We start from the raw sequence: 19,385 nt of genomic DNA, 5'->3' as shown, positions 1-19,385 counted from the left end.
ACAAAACCCTGTTCCACACAACGCCTCGTTCCTTTCACCGCTGCGGGGAGCAGCCACCAACACCACACTGAGTCCACTCCCTACTGCCACCCCGTCTTGTTAGAGACCAAAACGAGGCAAAAAGCACAAATTGCCCAAAAGCAAAAACAGTCCAGCCCCCGGAGGTGTTCAAGGCCAGGTTGGATGGGCCCCTGGGCAGCCTGGTCTACTGTTAGATGTGGATGCCCTGAATGTGGCAGGGGGGTCGGAGCCTGATGACCCTTGAGGTCCCTCCCAACCCAAGCCGTTCTATGATTCTATGAAAACAACACTGAGCAGACAACAGAAGGCCACGTTTATGCACAACCAAAAGCTTCCTGGTAGCCCCTCATGGTTACTTCTGGATCCCAGGCTAAATTTCCTATTAGCAGAGCTTGTTTTCCTGGGGACCCCTTGGTGTAGCCATAAATACACACCAAAGAAGGGATGACGACCAGACAGATGCAGTGCTTTCCCTGACTCATTTGGCTGATTAGGATGATATTTGGATGATCATACAAACCGGGTTTTGTTCTCTAAACAAGGCCAGAAATCTAATTAAGAAATTATCTTATGAGAATCTCCAAACTTTCCAATTATTCTCACCGAAAAGAATCATTCTTGAAATACTTCATAGCCAATTGGGTTTGCTGTTGGTTTTCTTTTTTTATGAAAACAGAACGAGTTTGCCATTTCCTTCAAAGCCATTTGCAATTACCACCCAGAGCAGTGTCACACGCATGGCAAATGCAGTCCCCAAGCACAGACTGCCCTGCAGCCCAGTGTCTGCACAGGAAACATCCCATCAACCCCACCTGGAGCAAACCCCAGGACAAAAAACGGCGCATTTCTGGATCTCGTGGCACTCATGGAAATAAAGCTCGCTCGTTAACTCTTCTTTTACACATGACCGAAACATCACAGCAAAATAACGCTAAACAGACCGGACTTCTGTTTGGACAACGAACCAAAGGAGATTGCAGTTGTGTAATGAAGAGACCAAAGAGCGGCACAAACAGCGATGAATGCAGTGAAAGAAAAAACCCTGGCGTGTTCCCAGATGCTGGCTGCTCACCAACGAAACCCACAAACAAAACAAACCCACAAAGGAGACTGTGGGAGGGGTGTGAAAATACAGCAGCACAACCCCTGAGCAATGCTGCTGCCAACACTGCAGCCCTGTGTGATGGGCAGGGGATGGGGAGCAATGACAGCCTGCTGCACTGCTCACAGCTTCTCACCGAGATGTTTTTGTCTTTAATTGCACTGCGACGGTAAAGGAAAAAAAAAAAAAAAGACACATCCAAAAAAGTTGGGAACTTGGACAGCTCGTTCATCTATCAGCTCTCCACCATTTTCTTTTGAGGGAAAAGAAGACGATTCGTTCGCAGTTCAGAAATGCTGCTTGGGTCGACGTAAAAATAGATCTCTCTCTTTTCCTTTGAAAAAACCACTGATCAGAGCGTTTAAGTGTGTCTGCTAAGGCATACTGCACTCATACACGTTACACAGTCATTAAGAAGCATTTCTGAGACACGTTTCTCATTAACAAGGGATGCTGCATTTCACCTCATGCCAATCCCAGCACTGCTGTTCTTTCAGGGCCACCAGCAGCAGAACACACGCTGCCTCCCAGAACCAACTTCCATACAAAAGAAGGTTTCCATTTATGTCTCTTTTCAGAAGTCATGCTATGACCAAAGCACAAGAAGGACGAGGCACCACCAGCCTGCAACACGCACCGCTCCACCAGCCAGCTGCACTTCCACCGCAGCATAAAGGAGATCTCTTTTTTTCTACTGATGTTCTGAGATTGAGCGAAAAATTATTAGCCAGGAAGCACAGCTTTCAGATAATAGCACAACTAATTGACAGGAGCAGTGCTGGAGTGGTGACAGCAGTTCTAAGGAGCTCGGGCAGAGCTGACGCAGAGCACAATAAGCACCGTTAGCTGCGCGCTGCAAGTGGGACCCAGAGCAGAAAGCAGGAATTAAAGAAATGATAGCATTAAGTAACAGCTAAAAGGAACCAGCAATTATTTATGAAATAAAGATGTTGACAGCTTTTTGCTTTCAAGATTTCTCCTTCTAGACTATGTAATTGCTGCAACAACCAGATCAGTGGCTGCTTAGGAAAAAGATACTGGTAATGAACAAAGTGATGGATGGGATTAATAACGCAGACACGTGAGAGAACAAGAGGGTACCTCACTCCAGGCCATGCAGTCCCAGCCTCTGAGCACTGCTTTTTTCTCACTCCATTCTTATGGATGATCCTGCAAGGCACAGTGTGCCAAATGCCATTATTTGCAGTGAGCCCCATCACCGACACAGCGCTCGCAGTCTAAAGGTCGCCCTGCATTCATCACACCACGTCCCCGTCCTCAATTCATACAGAGAGCAGAATAACCACAATAAAACTAATGAGGGACTCCGTAATAAAACAGCCTGGGATAAAACTGCTTATCGAATCTGAGCTGGAACTTTATTAGTATCCGATTCAAATTTCCTTTGAACGGGAGTAAATAAAAATCTTATTAAAGCAAACAGAAGCAGCCAGGTAAGTCAGCAGAGCTAAAAATAGGCAGCTGAGCCCCGGTGCAGGGATTCGCAGTGCCACAGACTGAAAGGAGGCTGCCTCTATTTACAGCAGACCTGAACGTGGTCCAACATGTTGATGTCGACTCTTTCTAGTAAGCAAAATAGAAAACAAAAATGTCAAGCTGCTTCCAAATCCTTACTGAACGTGCTGCGAATAAACAGAAGGTGACCGGAGCCCATGGGACACCTGTGTGCAGTCGGATGGTTGGGTCCTATTGCTGTGTCCCCCAGAGCTCCACAACACCCATGGTGGACACTTAATTAAAGGTCTCTCCCCCGAGTCCCTCTCAGATCTCTTCCCACCTCTGCTATTTGGCTGCTTTCGCCCAACAGAACCCAGAGGAAGGTAAGCAGAGGGATGGCCACCGCGCCTCCAGCAAAGCCATCCTGCACAACGGCTGGGAAACTGCCTGTTTCAATCCCAGTCACAGGTCTGGGTTTCAGGCACCAAAAGTCAGGGACAGAGGTCTATGATTAAACCATGTAAGCACCTCGAACCAGCCCGCGTGGTCCCAGAACACCCAGCCAGGTTCAAAGTCTCACTCTGCACGGTAAACACCCTCAGTTGCCATAGCACAGGATAAGTAAGACCCCCTAAAAGCTCCAGAATGGAGACAAGCAACGATTCCCTCGTTCAGGCACAAAGAGACCTGAAGTGCCAGGAGAGCTGACCCACACAGGGAGCCGGGTTCAGCATCACAGAGCTGCGCACACCTTGCAGCCCCAAAGGCACCACGGCTTTCCCTACCGCTGTGAGCCACTTGCCTTTAGCCTACTTCTTCTAGCAGAGCCTGGTGTACGTTCACCCTTCGTTAAAAATAATAGATCATAACAAATTAGAGCATAACTCTGCACATAAAAAGCAGGATAAAAGAACAAATTAGATTTTACAAGACAGCACTTGCATACACTGGTGATGAGCGCAGAACAGTTTCCCAAGAACAGAAGCAAACTGAGCCCAAATGAGTCTGCAAATTGCCAGGTAGCTAGCTTAATAACCTCCATAAATCATGACATGAAAATAAATTTTGCATCAGTTCAAGTGTCTTTGAAGAAAATCCCTACTTCAGGCACGCTCATTGCAGGGGAGCTGCACAAGATGACCTCTAAGAGTCCCTTCCAACTCCAGTCATTCCGTGGTTCTATGCTTCCCAACAGCCTCAGTCCTGCCTGAGCACAGCACAGGGATATCCCCAACACTCTCACACCTCTGACAGCACCAGCTTACACAGCTCATGCACTAAGCTAACGGTGGCCAACAACACGAGGATTTCCAAGAAAAGGGGCACGTACAAAGATATGTAAAAATATTCCAATTTCTAACGTGACAACTAAGTACAGCACTGAGGCATTTTGTCTCAATCAGCTGCGAAGAACGTGCCTGAATTCCTCCACTAAACTCACCAAGAAGAACAGAGCGCTTGAGTTCTGTTCTTTTTCCACTTGTGGAAGTGGTGGGAGTTCCTTAGATGTACAAGTAAGTGGCATTAGCAGCTACCAGCAAGCTATTAGCGAGCTAACAAGTATTAGCAGCTTTAAATGTCACCGTTGTTGTTTGGAACTCATTTCATCAGCTCTTTCCCTACGTCACAAGAACTCAGTCCCTGGGAAGGACGTGACAGTCTCCTCCTGGATCAATATTGTTTGGTGAAACGATTGTTAAGCGTGACTTTGACAATGCAGGTCTGCACCCCCTGATCCTGACCAGGCACTGCTCCTGCGCAGCATCCCGAGCCACAACATCAGGAGGGACTGCCCAGCCCCCGATGCCCTTAGCAAGCACTATGAGGGACCTCAACCACTCTAATGAACCAAGTGAAGAACCAAACTGCTCACAGCAACAGCAGAAGGCTGTTCCACTGCGGGTAGCACCATCAGGCAGCACAAAACCGCCCCGATAGTGGCAGGGCACAGAACTCTCCCACGTGAATCTCAAAGCCTTCCTGTGCACTCAGAGAAAGGAAAGCTGCTGAGAGCTGAAGATTCGGCAACAGATGGTTCTCCTTCTCTCCTGGCTTACCCTTCTAATGGAAGAAATTATTGATAGAAGCATCTCAGCTCACTCGGAAGCCGTTCTGCGTATCTCCAACTCCCTTCCCAACACAGACACTGCAGGCTGTTCTGCACCCTCCTTAGCAGAGCACTGCTTGTAAGGAACCAGGACAGCATTGAAGGACTTGGGAACTCTGCCTGTTCCCCGACCCACAATGCATTCATAATGGAACTGATGGCCAGAGCTCTCTGGTGTGTCTGCTGCAACTCTTTGACTACTGCTGAAAGCCAGAAGGCTTCACAGCATCAGCAATTTATGTTCTACTTACTGTACCCTAGGTATTGGAGTTTTTCTCTGGTTACTAATGAGTTATCCCACTGAGAAGAGTGAGCAGCACTGACAGGGCCAGACAACTTGCTTTGTTACTGCTACAGAGCCATACAGGTAAATCCCATTAACGCTGTTATTATGCCACGTTAGAGACGTGGAAAACTAATATTTACCTATTTCACAGTAGGGTTCTGAGCCTTAATTAGTCTGTGAATTGTTTGAGGACATAGACGAAACCTCCATGGAAGTGCAATGTTTCTGACTGACTGCAAAGGGAGGGAAACCAAGGCTGCGCACAGAGCAATGACAGAGCACAAGTGAGATGTTCCACCAGAAATGGGCTAAGAAAGCTGAAGTGAACAACAGCAGGTGGAAAAAATGTACGTAGAAAGCTGTATTTCTGGTAGGAAAGTGGCTGAGCAACATGCAAGTTTGTGTTTGTAACACACAATCATAGAATGGCTTAGCCTGGATGGGACCTAAAAGACCATCCAGTTCCAACTCAAAATATCCAAGTGAAATTTCATTCAGAAAACTGGTAATCTGTCACCTGTATCTATCTACGTATTATATTTGTTGTCCATCTTGTTCTCTCTCTCTCCGCTTCTGAGTTGGGCCTTCAGCTGCAGTGACCCAACCCAAAAGCTGTGTAATTGCACTGCATTGCTGAGATGAAGATATTTTTCCCCATGACTCAAATTTTCCAAGAACTGAACTGTATATAAATGTTAATATATATCAGCACGTACACATTATCCATTATGTGATGTTCCAGAGGATGATATATATTATATATATATAGATAGATATAGATATATATATATATATATAAAAATTCCTTCTATTTTAGAGCTCAGATTTAATCTGTAGCTCCTCTGGGAAATCACACAGCTGAGCGCCTCCGACACTTCTAAGAAGAAAGGCATGGGAGCTTATCAGGCTGTATCCCAACAAAGAAACGCTCAATTATTCATGATCAGAAGGAAAAAATAATAATAAATGCATACATTTTTAATAGTGACTTTGGATGCTGTCTGTCCCTGACACACAAGACAGACATCTCCTTACAACTGCCTACAGGCAAAACACGCACATCTCCAGCAGGAAGCTTCATCAGCATCACTCTCAATGATCTCCAATATAATTCATGCAAGTATCATGTTTATTTCACAACAAAATAAAACGTATGCCAAGAGAGACGTAGCCTCCAGCAATGCTTCAATTATCAGATGATAACCAGACCTCAGACTCAAGGCTAACTCTAAGAAAAAATGCACACAGCAGAGCAGGCTGAGCTTGCAGGAAGGCTCTGAGCGTGCATTCTCTCTCCTCCAGCACTCACACCCCACACACAAGAGGAGAATCGCTGTAAGGGAACAGCTCAGTGCAAAGCGCCTTGCAGTTTCTGTTTCAGTTTGCAGTCACACAGTTTCTGACATTTCCTTGTGGTTTGCTCTTGGCGTTGTTTTGAACCCACTGGAGGCACTGTGCAAGGAAAGCACGCGCTCACCAACCCCGTACGGGAATCCTGCAGACCATCCACGATCCAGGTTTTAGCCCGCACTTGAACTGAGAACAAGGAGTCACACAAGAATAGAAGATCCCTCTTAGAAGAGCATTTCAAACACCATCTCTTGTTCAGCCGCTTACTTCCCCATTTTGATGGTGCCCACTTCTGCGTGGGGGCAGAAACGGAACCTCCCCAAAAAACAAACAAAAAAAAACACTTTTACACACAGTCTGCCTCCTTGCTCCTGCAGAAAGCCCTGCCGTGCACACAGCATTTTCCAATCACAAGTCCCCTTCTCATGCCCACCCATCGCTGGTGCTGCTCCATGCGCCCAGCCCTGCCCTAACCTTACCATCCGTGCCCATCCAGCAGCCCAAAGCTTCGCTGATTTTTCTCTACTCACAACCAAGCTTTATTGCTTTCATTGTTATTTCCTCAGAGGACTGTTTCATTAGTTGAAAATGCCAATGACACATAGATCTTACACTTAAATTAAACAATAGCTTCAATAACGCTTCGAGGAGGTGCTTCTCCAAGCCTGTTATTTTTAGGCTGCTCAGGGAGCGCAGTGTGCTGAGCTGCCACACTGCACCACAGAAAGAGGAAGAGCAAGAATGTTTTTCTCAACACGTTTTAACTCCAGATCCATCTCATCAGCAGCACCGAAATTCTGAAGTAATGCAACACGATGGGTCCCTAACCAGAGAAACAAGGACAGAAAGCATGATTCCTTGCACTAAAAAAACAAAAACAAAAAAAAACCAACAACAAAACGGTGCTTTGGCTGTTCTCACCCTATTTATTTTTTTATTATTATTTCTCAACAGAGCTGTCAGTGAGAGAGCTGCAGGAAACACAGAGCAGAAGGTCAGCAGAGCGCTTCCCTCTCACTCCAGAAAGTCCCCTCCCTGCTGCTGCAGGTTGGTCTGTGCAGAAGGAACTCCGAAACGGACTGAATGCTCATCTGACCTGAATGCTCAGCTGCAAAGAGACCCAAAGACACAGAGAGCCGCAGCAGTGGGAGGGAGCAGCTGAACCAAGCAGGAGCTGCATGTGCAGGAAGCAGCTCTGGTGTGGATGGCAATGCTCACCTGGGCTGGGACACCTCCTGCTGCAGCTAGCTGGTTGGAGAGCATAGAACAGAAATTAAAGGAAGTTTACACTCACCCATACTGCAGTATTAGCAGCTGCTGGAACTGCTAAAATACATTTGGTTCTCACTTCTCACCAAGACCCAAACCCACCAGCTCTGTGCAGGCGACAACTGAGGTGGCTGCAGGGAAACTCTCACATCCCACCAGCCTGCAAACCAGGCCAGAAACCCCTGGCTATCCTGAGCTGGAACTGCAGGATGCAGGACAAGAGGGGAACGGTTTTAAACTGAGACAGAGGAGGTTTAGGTTGGATATTAGGAGGAAGTTTTTCACACAGGGGGCGGTGAGGCACTGGAACAGGTTGCCCAAGGAGGCTGTGGATGCTCCATCTCTGGAAACATTCAAGGCCAGGCTGGATGTGGCTCTGGGCAGCCTGGGCTGCTGGTTGGCGACCTGCACACAGCAGGGGGTTGGAACTGGATGAGCATTGTGCTCCTTTTCAACCCAGGCCATTCTATGATGCTTCATGCCTCTGTTCAACTCTGTTTCTCACCTGCCAGGCAGATGCAAGCGGTACAAAATTCCACAATCAAACAGTGAACAAAAAAATAAAACTGGTCCAAACGAATGCACCTTAATAACCACAGTAATCCCTTTCTAAAGCAATACTATGACCCAACTTCTGTCTTTAATGCCCGGCAGCCACACGTGCCGCAGCAGACCCTGACTCTCCCACCAGCTGCACCCATTGCAGCTCATTTCCAAACTGCCCTCTGCAAGCAGTTTGCTTTCAGCATGCCTGCCCTGCAGCTCAGCACAGCCCTGGAAGGTTTTCACGTACAGTTTTAACACAGTCAAGAAGCAGGATGGATTCCACGTGTTAATGATAGATACTGGGATAGTAATAAATAAATAAATAAATAAATGCCTTTTTTTTTCTTCCCCCCTCCCAAAGCAAACCCATAACCTGGTGTTGTAGCAAACAGGATGTGGTAGAAAAAAAATTAGCTAAGGTGGTTACGTACTGCGCTCCGAGACACGCTGTACTTCCCCAAGAAGCTTCTGCTGTGGAGGAAGCAGCTTCTGCAGGAGCAGTCGGCTGTGGAGCTGCAGGGCAGCACTTCGCCTCTGACTCATTCTGTAATTCTTAGAGAGTTCATGACCGTTCTGGAGGAGCCCTCCTGCAAACGGCCGTCAGAGATCAGCAGCACATGCAGCTGGTAAGGCCAGTGCCACCGCAAGGCTTGGCGGCAGGAAAGCATCACCGGGTGAGACTCCATGCACAGAGCGACAGCAGACAAGCGACCAACGCTCTGCTCCTTTTCCATTGGAAAGGAGGATACTGAAAAACGGAACAAACTGGGAACTGGAGCGCTGAGAAAGAACTGTGGTCAAGGGGAAAAAAAAAAAAAAGAAAAAGAAAAACGGAACGGTCCTCGTCTAAATCGTCTGCCAAAGCAAAGGGAGGTCGCTGGATGAAGCTTTGTAATGAGTGCATAAAGGAAAGCATTCTAGAGCAGCAGGCTCTCAGATGAGGCATGAAGCAGCTAGTCTAGCAGCAATGCTCCCTGCAGGCTGGGTCTGACCCAACCACGCTGCCCGCACACCTCACAGCAGCAATGCCAGGGCAAGGTGATCAGGCTTCCCATTACCACACCCTACTGATCTTACAGCATTGTGCATAATGCCTGCCTACAATTGAAGGTGCTTCACCACAAGTTATTATGCTAATGCATGGAAACAGTACAGATTTAATGGCAAAGAACAAGCTAGAAAACGCAATAAAATTTAAATGAGCCACCGCGGTACAGGAATACAATGTTTTCAAGTGCAATGCAAAGTCTTCTGTTAAAAACAGTCCTATTCCATCTTTTCTCCCTCCCCCCTAAACCTTCCCTCCAAAGGAGCCACCTCCAAGCTCCAGCCTCACGGGCACAGCTGGCCTTATATCTGGGACTGCACCACAGAGAGGAGGAGAGCTCTGCACATCTGCAAGCTGTGCATCTCCAGTAATGGGAAAAACTAATCCCCTAACGACAGCCCAGGCTCCACAGTTCCACTTCTGGCAGCTACCAGAGTGGGGAAAATAAGGAGATAAAATCTTTCATTTCTTCCAGGGTCAGTTACCTAACTGTAATTGCTGTGACTTATCAGAACAACTGCAACAATCTTCTCTATTCTCTGGAATCAACTGTTAATGAAAAGTATTCAATTACATAAACACAAATATCCATTACATACAAGCCGTTCCACTCAAATTCATTTTTTATTTTAAAAAAAGACTTCTTCATTTCATTGCCAACAATGAGAAACAAACAGTTTGAGCCAACGTTGATGAGGTTACTTAAAATTCCACTTATTTTGCAACTGCTAGGCTATAGCAAGACATTAGTGCTTCAGCAGAGACCGCACATGCTGAAAGATGTCGGCACCAGCAAATGAGAAATCCCTGCACGCACACACAGATGCAATGCCACAGGACACCAGTATCATTAGGAAATGGGGCACAGCAGCACCTTGCTCCCAGCACCTGCTCATCACATTCTCTCCTTTCCTTCAGGCGGGAAGAGATGCACTGAGCTCCTCTCCTTCCCAGCCCATCTTATGGTTTTGTCCCCATTTTGCAAGACAAGAGCTGTTGTGCCATCTCTGCAGACTTACAGCAACCCGCTCCTAAAATCCACTTGACAAAGACATCACAAGCTGCTCATTACATCCACTGCACTGCTTTACACCCATTAAGTCAAAAACCAACATACATACATTTTAATCGCATTAAGCCTCTGGAAATCAAACTGACCTCACCACCTCTGCAACCACTTTTCTCTCTTTCTTAAGACAGCCCACCCTCACTTTTCTCTCTCTCACAGCGTGCATCGAGCCCTACTGCAGTACTTCCTTGTAGGTCGCTCCCAGCAGATGCTAAGTAAGGTCTGTTTGCTGCCCTGCTCCTTCCTGGCTTCCTCCCAGCAGGTCCACGTTCGTTCTGCAGCCCGGTGCCAGGACGGGACGCAGCACTCTGCCAAAGCAGGATTACTTGCCGTGCCTCGCAGGCTGTGATCCCATGGTTATATTTAGTTGTGTGATCGAGCTGAGACGTCACAGCTTGAGGCTCACTGTAACACCCGGCTCTGCTAAAATGCTGCCTGATCTGCAGCTCCCCAACCTCTATCTGTGCCATTCTCCTGCACAGGCGCTCACACCTCCTGTTTATGGAGCTCTTTGGTAACCTGCTCTCAGTGCGGTTACGGCCTTTCTCTGAGCTTCTTCATCCCAGCATTCCCACTGATAACCAAATGCTGGCATTTGTGCAAGCTCGTTGGATGGCATCCATCCATTCCCACCCTGCATGAGCCACTGGAGCTCTTCTCAGGTCACTTCTCCCAGCAGTTCACCCCAGCACCTGCCAGTGTCACCAGGCACCCTTCCCTGTGCTGCTATGGGAACACCCAGCAGATAGACAAGATGACAAGCATGGTATTTTTGTACAACTGCTCCCTGATCAAGGCTTATTATCCTGCAGGAAAAAAAAAACAACTTAAACTGATGTGACACATTATATTGTTGACAAGCCCATACCAAGTAATACAATTTTCTCCTACATGTTTCCAAGTAATTCAATTACTTTTCCAGTAGTTTTCCAGAACATGAAGTTAAGCTGACAGATTGCCTTGCTTCACCTTCTACCCTTCCACATTTCATTCTACCAAAGGCCTTTGTTTCACAGCGTCCTGTCCACACTCCAGCATTCTCCAGGCCACTCACCACGTGGATTCTGTGCAGCCTGTACAGAGAGGTGGCACAAAAGACAGCCTTAAAAGATTCACAAGAACGGCATTTCACTGCAGAATAACTCACCGATTTTCTGATGGAAGATCTTGTCAAAGGTTAATTCACCCCTTTCCTCGAGGTATTTCTGCATGACACTGCGGATGCTGAAAGGGAATAAAAAAAAAGAGGTAGTTGAAGCTGTTTCTTTTAACAAAACTCTTCACATACTTTGGAGGAAGGATCGCTGCAGTGAAACACCCAGGCAAAGGCCAATGCAGACACCACAGCTCAGCCATATCTCCATACTGGGCACTGCTGCTTCTTTGGCCCCCTGTTGGGTCTTAGCCAGCACCATCCAAATAAAAGCACAAGTCAATCGAGTCAGCATCAGGCCATTCACACGGCCATTGCCATACATCATTTGGAAAATTAGCCAGTGTTGGCTCCATTAGGAGCTCAGCTTGGCTGCGATGCACTTAACATCTCCTTTGGCTAATTTATAATGTCACAACCACTCATCGAAACCACATTAACAAAGATTTTCTTTATTTGTCAAGTAACGTCAATATTCTTTTTAATATAATGCTATAAAAATTTCATATGGGCAACATTACAAGTACATAAATTTTAAAATCAATGCAGCACGGCAGTACTGTGCCATGATACAACTGTGCCACGGCAGCATTCAGCCAAAATTCCCTATTTATTTTTTTTGTTTCCAATGTTAAAACTGGTATTTTCATGCACACTCGATATTTTCACAAAAATAGCCACAAATAACCCACACGATGTATTCTCGCCCTGAATAAGGCTGCCAAAAATCACTCGCACCTCTTCAAAAGCACAGCTGAGCACCTGATCCCTGCAAGATGTAGGCTTCACACTACTCATGTCAGGGAAAGAAAAGGAACAAGCTAGTTCTGAAATGCAGCAGGGCAGGCTGGCTCTCACAGCCAAACCCCAACGCTTCCCGGAGAAGGAAAAATCAGATGGCTTGGCTCGTTTGGCACCAGGACTTTCAGCCTCTTGCCTACATGAGGACGATCTCTGCAGCTCTGTCCCGCCCTGGTCCCAGCTCCAGTTCCCATGCGAGCAGCAGACCAGCAGTAACAGAATGAGCCCTTCTCATAACAAGGGTGCTGAGAAGGCTCTGCTCTGCCACGGCAAGTGTGCTGCAAGAGATCACACAAATCTAAGTCTAGACAACGGGAGGAGAGAATGAGAATGAGAAACGTAACGTGTGAGTGAAGTGCCCTGGGAAACACTCTGTAATGAACAGATCTGTTCAGCAGGGCTGCTCCTGTCCCTGCTGCTCGTACTGCTCCTGTGCCCGACTGTCTGACTCTCACCCACAAGTCGGAGGTGGAAATTTTACCGGGCTGGGGAGGAGCAAAGCAGAGTCCACACATCCTTGGGCTGGATGGAACAATCCGCAGCACAGCCCAGCCCATGCCACAGGCAGGAAGGAAGGCTCCTCCGCTCCTGACGCCGACCCATTAGCTGCCCTGCAGGCCAGCAATCCGCCACTAAAAGCCACATTTTGCCGTTCCTCAAAGGCTTCCCTGTCCAAATGTGCTCTCAGCACTAATGGGAGCTGTGGCCTTCCCGCAGGTCAGCTCAGTTCACAGCACGACCCACCTCGATGGCAATACTCAGAACAAGCAAAACAAAAGCTGGCTGAAAACGAAATCCAGAGAGACTCCAGAAACAAAAGCACATCCGACCGCGCTGGAGAAAAACTTTTTGTCTGTGTATTTTTTTTTTTACTTCATAAGGGAAGAAAACAGCAAGCAACAAAAAAACTCGGCGATGCTCAGCTTGCTGTCCGCACGCCACGAGTGTGCTGAGCTGCTGGGGCAAGTACACAGGGCAGAAATCAAGAGGCAGACTTACAATTAGAGAATCAGACTTAACATTATAGAAACCCTAGGCTATAAAGTAGCTTTGGTTGGAAGGGACCTTAAAGATCCTCTGTTCCATCCCCCTGCCGTGTGCTGGCTGCCCACAGCTCAGGCTGCCCATCCGTGGCCTCGGGCACCTCCAGGGACGGGGCACCACAGCTCTGGGCAGCACTGCCAGGGCCTCACTGCCCTCTGAGTGAGGAATTGCTTCCTCACATCCAACCTCAATCTCCCCTCTTTTAGTTTAGAGCCATTCCCTGCTGTCCCACCCCCATCAGACAGGAAGGTGCCCACCCGCAGTCCCCAGTCTGTGAGCTGGAAAGGAACAGGTCAGCCCAACCCGGCCAGCAGGGCTGCAGGCTGCGCTGGGAGCTGAGCTCACCGCAGCAGCACAGCCCTTCAGAGCTGATCAAAGGCATCTGCTGAGCAGCAGCCTGTGTGGTTCGGGGGCCTTCCATCAGTACAGAGCTCTGGCTGCCCGTGAGCGTGCAGGAAGGTGAGCTGACAGGACACATCACAGCACCACGGTACAGGTGCGCAACGCCCATCTGAAAACACATCTGAAAAAATAAAGGGGGGGGGAAAAAAAAACAAACGACGGGCTTTTTAATGGAAAAGAGCTTGGGTAGGGCGTGAGGAGTGCACATCTGCAGCCCTGCCCTGCAATGAGCACTGGAGGAGAAGCAGGGCATGGAGAGCAGCCCTGGCTGTGACCCCACAGCAGCAACCCGTGACCCCAGTGTCACCGAACCTGTCGAAAGAAACTCATCTTCTGATGGGTTTGGGGATGCCTTGCAGCCATACAGCATGATGCCATCTTCCAGGCAGCTTCCTGCCAGCTGTAAGCACAGCCACAGCAGGCGCAGGGAGAAACCGGGAGCTGCAGCAGAGGGAAACGAGCAGCCTTCATTTTGATACTTCCTAAAAGTTCTGCTATTAATTTCAGAGATGCACGGATCCCATCCCTGTGGGTTCATCCTACTGAATAATGCAGGAGTTGTTCTGAAAGCATCTCACGCCTCGGAAATGGAGGGCGGAGGAGCAGTGCAATGCTATGTGTGCACACGCATACTCTCCCTATTGGAACAACATCAAGAAGCTACTTACTGCTGACCTTCTTACCATGGTGTCTTTAAAGGAGCTTTTTATCATTTATCATAAAAGCAGGCTACTTTTTCTTGTAAATCAATACACGTTCTGATCGGTGGGATGCTGCCTATTGTACAGATGCCCACTAAAGCTTGAAAAAATAATCATCAAACCCACCTTAATGCACCTGCAGGCACTAGTATGTTCACCTATAAGGCGAAACAGAGAAAAGACAGGCAGGCAGAGCACAGGGATGCACTGCACGCCTTCCATCCACTTCACTTTGCTTCCTCTCACACTCGTACCCACTTCAGAGTTCATTACAGGCTCCAAGTGATTCTGTCCTCAGGTATCACGAAGCACATTTTACACGTTGCCACTGCCATTCCAGCAATCCAGCAGGCAAAGTGAAATCCCAGCCCATAAAGGACCACTGGCCCATCTAATCTGATCTACTTATCTCCTATTTGAGATTTGCTCAATTGGAAGAGGAAACAAATCATTAGGAGACGTTTTTGGACAACAGTGAAATAACATGGAAAACATATGTGCCTTTGATTCTTTTACTTCCTAGCACCCTATAATATTACTAGAATAACCCTGGCAGCAATGCCGTATCCAATTGACTTAATTATTTTAATAGAGAAATCAAAGCAATCATTGGTACTAAATTAATTAGCGCACATGCTCATTCAATTCCTCATCCCACCAGCCGATGAATGGAGCACTGATCGGTGCAAGGGAACTCTCTGATCCCTCTCCATGCACAGCACATCCCCACACATCCCATACCCCAAAGCTGCACTGTCTGCACACCGTAGGATGGCCCACCACACCAAACCCCAGAGCAGGACCAGGCTCTGCCATCTTCCATCCCAACGTCACCCATTTCTACCCCATTTCCCATCTCAACACACCCTCTGCCAAACCATTAGAAGAGAGTTCCATTCTGAGTTCCCACTTCCAAACCATTCAGCAGCAGAGAACTGATGCTCCTACAATTGCTAGGGCTGATCTCTAGTTTTCTGCCCAAGTGGATCCACATCTGCAATGAATATTAATGGAGAAAGCTTACAATTTAAAGCCTAAAGCAAGAGCATGGAGCTGTGAGTTCAGCACAGACACTGCCCTCGTGTTTCTTGAGGACTGTCTGCATTAACATTGCTGAAATCTGAAACTAATACAAAAGCTTCTAAGCACATGAATTTTTCAGGAATAATTGCACTGAATTGTAATGTCAAGGACATGCCCTTCCACCAGAATGCTGCTACTGAGAAACTGCAAGAAGGAGAAACTGGAACAACATCACATCTCCTCACTCCAAATGCCATTAAGCCATTTGTCAGTCATAACGTGTTGGGTTTCTTTAATACAAATACAAAATTAAGTGCAACGTGCTTATTATTTATTTAATTTTTCTGCATCTATGCTTTAGACTTTCTTTAAAAATAGTGTGCGAATGTAAAGGCTGAGCAACCGAGAGCAACGTGCAGCCCCCGCTGGCTAGGATGCACCACACCTGGCTGTGATTGACTCATTTACAGCCACAGGATGTGATTTCAGAGCCCTCAGTGCCTCTCTGCACCACCCAAACCCACCCTACAGCTGCTCGTGGATCTGCCCCAAAGGCCTCCCACAATGGTCAGCAAATACAGCTGAAGACAACGACAGAATGGCCCACAGTCATTACAGACAACATATTCTTTCATACAAGTGAAGGGTTCAGCAATGCAAGGTTTACCAAAAGTGAAACAAGCCAAGGAAGGCTTGGCCTGCAAAACAGATCTACTGAGAACTTCTTAAACAAGTCAAACCTGGCAAAAACGTTCCCATGTTTTTTCTCCTCCGGAAGAAACAATCCTCTTTAAACAAACAAGCATCCCTCACAGCCCCGCATCCCAAGCACGCCACAGAGATCCTCCTGCAGCAAAACAAAGCAAGGAAGTGTGAAATTGTCTCCGTTGATTTTCTGCACTTCATGGTGGGCTTCTGACTCGCAGTTACTCTTCGGTCCCAAAAAGAAGGGAGATGCCAACAGAGGAACTGATGGCTGGATGAAAAGGAAAACGTGGGGTAACGAAATGAAGAACTGACACAGAGAGGTGCAGAATGGCTCTGATATGAAAACAAGCAGAATGTGAAGATGGGGGGAAGCCAGGCTGGGGTTTTTAGAAGGAACAGGAGACGAAAGGCTCAGAGAGGAAAGCCACCTCCTTAACGTGGAGCTGTGTCCTGCTAACCCAGTGCTTGCTAGGACCCAATGGGCTGCGGTTCTGCCCATTTAATTCAATTAAACTATGTATGCACCTGCACCTGACAGGTTCTGATAGGCTTTTTTCTAATTGCATTAATTACCCCCAATAGATAATTACCCCCCTATAGATAAGAAGCTTAACACAGACCCTTCCACATGACCTGATGCTGCCCGGCGCTGTGCTCAGCCCTTCCCTGGCACCGCAGGCCCAGCACTGCCCTGGAGCACCCTGGCTGGTACCCAGAGCACGAGGGATGGCTGGGAGCTCCACCAGCCCTCCACCTCCCCTCAGCCATCCTGCAGTGCCGGGCACCCACGCTGCACGGTCAGTAATGGGAGCTTCCCCCAAAGCATCCCTCGGTACAGAGCACGGTAGCAGAAAGCTGAACCTCTTCCCCAGTTGCCCTCGTTTACCTTTTGCTTAATTACACTATCAGCACCCAAGGGAAGGCCCATGATTAAAACCCATCGCACCTCCCACGTGTTGCTGATTTCTTAACAGGCTTAGCCCCAACCCTGTGTGCTCTAGATAGCAGTGCTGCCCTGCTCCAAGGCTCTGCCTTCCGCCTGGGCAAAGCTCTTCAGCAGCACCTCTGCTCTGCCATGAGCTTCTCTGTGATCCTGAGCAGTTCAAGCATTCTCATGCTGTCTGAGTCAGAAGGGACCCCCGAAAGCCATCTGTTCCCATTCCCTACAGTGCACAGGGACGCCCGCAGCTCCAGCATTGCTCACAGCCCTGTCCCCTGACCGTGGCTGTGCGCAGGGATGGGGCATCCAGTGGGAACAGGGATGCTGGTGGCAGCTGCTCAGTGCCATGCTGCTGCAGGGCCCAGCACACAGCACGGGGCTGCAGGTGCAGAGCAGCACGGAGCGAGGTGTGAGCACAGGGATGACACAAGCGGCGGAATTGCGGCAAACGCAAAGATGGCAACAAACAATTTTCAGGAAAATTTTCTTAAGAGACAGCATTGTAAATGAAAGAGCCTAAGGAGGCGTTAGACAAAACCAGAGGAAACAACGTCAAAGGAACCAGGACTGATAGCATGGAGATAGCGAGGTGCTCTGCCCTCTAACCTGGGGTGCTGCTGATGTTTGAGGAGGTGCAAGGATTCAGGGATGTGCCAAAGACAGCTAAGATTCAGAGAAAGAATGCCACAACGCCAAGAGAACAGAACTGCAAAAGCAGAAGTAATACAGGAGAGATCACAAATGGCCCAGGATGGAGTTGGGAAAGGAAAATCGACCTCCATGCATCCTGTGAAGCTCAGCCAGAACTTCACTGACACTGGAATGCCAGGTGAGGAGGAAGAGTGTATTGCAGGCTGATCAGAGCCCAGGGGTGGCCTGGGAACACCTCTGGAGATACAACAAGGAGGGATAACCAAGAAAAATCATCACAGCTGGAGAATGATTTTTAAGTGTCCGCAACATGGTTTGGTTTTCCCCTGGGGGGGCAGGATAAGGGGAAGGCTGGAGACCAAAGAGACCTGGAAGAATCAATCACAGAATTAACAGGACAGAGAGCTAACTACTGAACAAGCAGGTTAGAAGAGATGATGAGAAACTTCTACAACCATGGCAGCAGGAGAGAAGCCCGATGGACGCCTGCTCTGTTCTGTTCCCATACACCAAGAGTCAGCCCCGCACCCACCCCGGCTCCAACCTGCTATTTCCTGCCCCTATTTCCTGCACCACTCGTCTGCACTTCCCAATATGCAAATCTTCATCTCAGAACAGAAGGGGCCAGCAAATCGGAAGAGCTATAATTTAGTTCTCTTCCACTCACAGTGACCAAAATAAGGGGAACCTAAAATTGATCTCTAAAAGTGAAAGACTTCAGAAGCCCCATGAAAACCCTAAAAATGGAGTGCAGTTCATTGGCTCCTTTCCTCCCAAACCTAGAGTCAAATATCAAGGCTTCATACCGGCTGACATTTCAGTGTGTATGCCCTCTTTCCCACCGACTTCCCAATCCTGCAGGCCCTTCTGCCCACCCACCTTTCAGGACACGCAATGAAGAGATGCTGCAGTTCTCCCAGCTCCTGGGAATGAGAGGAGGAAATGCTGAAAGGAAGGAAAAGCAGACGACAGAGAACACACAGAGGGTTGTTTGGGTTCGGTGCTTAAAATCACCAGCCCAGCCTCTTCCCTAGGCACACGTGTCCCATTGGCACGTTCTGCCCTCGTTCTTCCCAAGCTGTGACATTTAACAGTTCAGGCACACAAACAATCTGAGGATGCTCCACACGAGCCCAGCAACCAGCAGCCCCTCAGCCAACAAACTTCACCCTCACAGCTTGGTTGCTGCTGAGCCTTGGCCTGCAGCCTTGGAATCTGCTCTGCCCTACAGCTCTTGCCTCACAAACAGGCATTGCAGCAAACCCATCCCTCTCGCTTTGCATCACTTAACCCAGAGACACAAAATGGTGCCAACAGGTGCATCGGGCTCCAGCAAGAGCACGACCTGCAGAGAGCAAGGAGATCTTTGCAGCATTCCTGGAGCAGACGGTGCTGGAGCTGCAGCACATCCCTGCCATCGCCTGCTCCTGGCTATGCAGCATGGCTGTGGTGCTGCAGGGCCCGGCTCTGCACACAGAGAAAGCCAAAATCTCCTTGGGGAAAGGGCTCAACTGCAGCCCCAGAGAGGAACACAGACTTTCTGTGCATGGCGGTGGGTTTTTGCTGTTACTATACCAACCTGCATGCAAGCAGTTGATTTGTATTATATAATTGTACGCGGATCCATCTGCCAGTAGCACACAGTATTTAAGTATGCCCAACGCCATCGTGGCGGTTCTAACGAAGGAGGTTGAGGGGAGGAAAAA

At 48.3% G+C, this 19,385-nt stretch overlaps 1 protein-coding gene across 1 annotated transcript in view; it reads right to left on the bottom strand.

Moving 5' to 3' along the window:
• LOC104913568 (beta-adrenergic receptor kinase 2-like) overlaps window positions 1-19,346 on the bottom strand; it is a 28,890-nt gene extending 9,544 nt beyond the window's left edge. The window contains exons 1-4 of the mRNA XM_031555907.1: window positions 19,297-19,346; window positions 18,559-18,624; window positions 16,121-16,168; window positions 11,404-11,480 (exon numbers count right to left, since the gene is read on the bottom strand). Coding sequence (XP_031411767.1) covers window positions 11,404-11,480; window positions 16,121-16,168; window positions 18,559-18,624; window positions 19,297-19,346 — 241 coding nt within the window. The remainder of the gene's footprint in view (window positions 1-11,403; window positions 11,481-16,120; window positions 16,169-18,558; window positions 18,625-19,296) is intronic.
• Window positions 19,347-19,385: the final 39 nt, after the last annotated feature.

Source organism: Meleagris gallopavo, chromosome 17 (assembly GCF_000146605.3).
Source record: "Meleagris gallopavo isolate NT-WF06-2002-E0010 breed Aviagen turkey brand Nicholas breeding stock chromosome 17, Turkey_5.1, whole genome shotgun sequence".
Lineage (NCBI taxonomy): Eukaryota > Metazoa > Chordata > Aves > Galliformes > Phasianidae > Meleagris > Meleagris gallopavo.
The sequence above is the reverse complement of the archived record's forward strand: the minus strand, read 5'-3'. Positions and strand labels throughout refer to the sequence as shown.